The following is a 1,801-nucleotide window of genomic DNA, read 5'->3' as shown; positions in this document are numbered from 1 at the left end:
CATAATAGTTTTGCGTAACTCTTCTGTTTCACTCAACTCCAACTCGTAATTGCGTATTTGTTCATTTTTGTCCTGAATTTGCGCCTCCAATACTGAGATGACATCGTCACATTTCTTCTTCGCTTCCTTCTGCTCTTCGTAGAGTTTATGCATTTTAGTCAGCTCTCGCTCACGCTCTTCAATGATGCGTGACTTTTCTTTTATATCGAGTTCGAAAGCAGCAATCGACTTTTTCAACTTTTCTATGCGGGTGACCTATGGCAAGGAAGATAAAAANTTCCTTGGTTTTTGAAGTCAGTTCCTCTTTAAGTTCTCCATTTTCCTTTTGTAAAACTAGAAAATAATTTATGATAACAGAGCTTTAGTAATTTGGTTAAATCAAAGGATGTTGAGTTAAATTATGGTTCTGATGTTGTAATGAAATGTTATATTTTCAACCAATGTTTTTGGTTAGGTTTGCTTATTTAAAGTCCAAACAGAGGCGCAAATTTCAAATTGAATCAAATTTTAGTATATCTTATACGATTTTATAGACCAAAAGACTTTAAACCCAACATTCCGAAAATATTTCGCACACCATCCTTAAAAGAGGCACAACTCAAAAAAAAAATAATAATTTAAGTATTTCGCATAAATCAATTCGTAGGATTGACCTCCAAGTAATACAACTACTTTTTCGTGATTGTATTATCTAACTAGAAAACAACTGTTATTTTTGAATTACATAATTGCGTGCTAACTGTACGATCCGCATGCAAAACATATTTATAGATCTGATTTTGAGTTGTGGCTCTTTCTTAGAGGGCCCGCGATTTATTGCTTATTACACTTGAAGTGTGATGCTTTATCTAGAAAAATAATTTATTACCTATTACTTCCGACACTTTGACAGTCAAACGCTTTTCGCTTATTTGCAATGATTCTGACTGCTCAGATAACTTCTTCATTAAACTTGCCAAATTATGTTTCAAATTATCCTTTTGCTGTTTTAAATCTTGGCACTGTGTTTGCAGACTAGAAATCAATGCAAGAAAGAATAAAGATATAAAAATGTTTAGATACTGCATTTTCAAGTCTCTGGTAATTTACGCTCACCCCTCTTGATTGACATGCAGCTCAAAATTCATCATTTCGTATTTTTGTAACTCAGCATTTTGTAAATTGATGCGTTGTGTTAGATTTGTTATCTGAAAAAGAATTTTCCTATACAAAACAGAGCCACTACACAAATATTAAAGCTTTCATTTACCTCTTGGCTGGCGATCTCCAGCCGTCTTTGCATGCAACTTTCCGCGCAACTAAAAATTTCACTCTTATAATTGAATAATTCAATAATCTGCGACATGGCTACATTTTGTATTTGATTATTACGATGTGCATTACTGATCACATCAATTAAAGCATTAAGTCGCTCCTCCATCTCTTTGCCAACAAATGTTTTATGACTTTTCATAATAATATTTAACTTTTGCCACTGATCACCATCAACATTGGGTGCAGCAGAGCTACCCACTCCCTTATATGGCGTTAATTTTGAGATATGCTATGTACCAAAAATTAACATTGTAAATTAAATTATTAATAAACAGCATTTGAATACTTACATTCGCCACTTCACTTTGTGGAAATCGTTCAAATTGTGATATTTGAAAAACAGCACCACAAACTGTCTGATTGCCACCCACCATAGCGCGCGCCAACACATTTTGTATTGTAGTGAATTGCAATAGAGTACAACATTTCTCAAAATAGGCTTTTTTGGCAATACCAGCGAAATTGATTAGCAGCAACAGGCAGTATG

At 33.9% G+C, this 1,801-nt stretch overlaps 1 protein-coding gene across 1 annotated transcript; it reads right to left on the bottom strand.

The window, feature by feature from the left end:
* Positions 1–6: 6 nt before the first annotated feature.
* Positions 7–1,796, bottom strand: LOC108356221 (SPBc2 prophage-derived uncharacterized transglycosylase YomI-like; the record flags this gene model as incomplete). The annotated part of the gene is given in 6 exon segments (XM_017607343.1): positions 7–274; positions 276–333; positions 869–1,014; positions 1,096–1,187; positions 1,250–1,543; positions 1,605–1,796. Coding segments are annotated over 6 exon segments (1,050 nt in total), but the record flags the coding sequence as incomplete, so codon positions are not given.
* Between the last annotated feature and the right edge of the window lie 5 nt (positions 1,797–1,801).

This window comes from Rhagoletis zephyria, unplaced genomic scaffold (genome assembly GCF_001687245.7).
Source record: "Rhagoletis zephyria isolate East Lansing unplaced genomic scaffold, Rhagoletis_zephyria_1.1 Rzeph_scaffold_55715, whole genome shotgun sequence".
Lineage (NCBI taxonomy): Eukaryota > Metazoa > Arthropoda > Insecta > Diptera > Tephritidae > Rhagoletis > Rhagoletis zephyria.
Note: the sequence above shows the minus strand (reverse complement) of the source record. Positions and strands in the feature narration are given on the sequence as shown.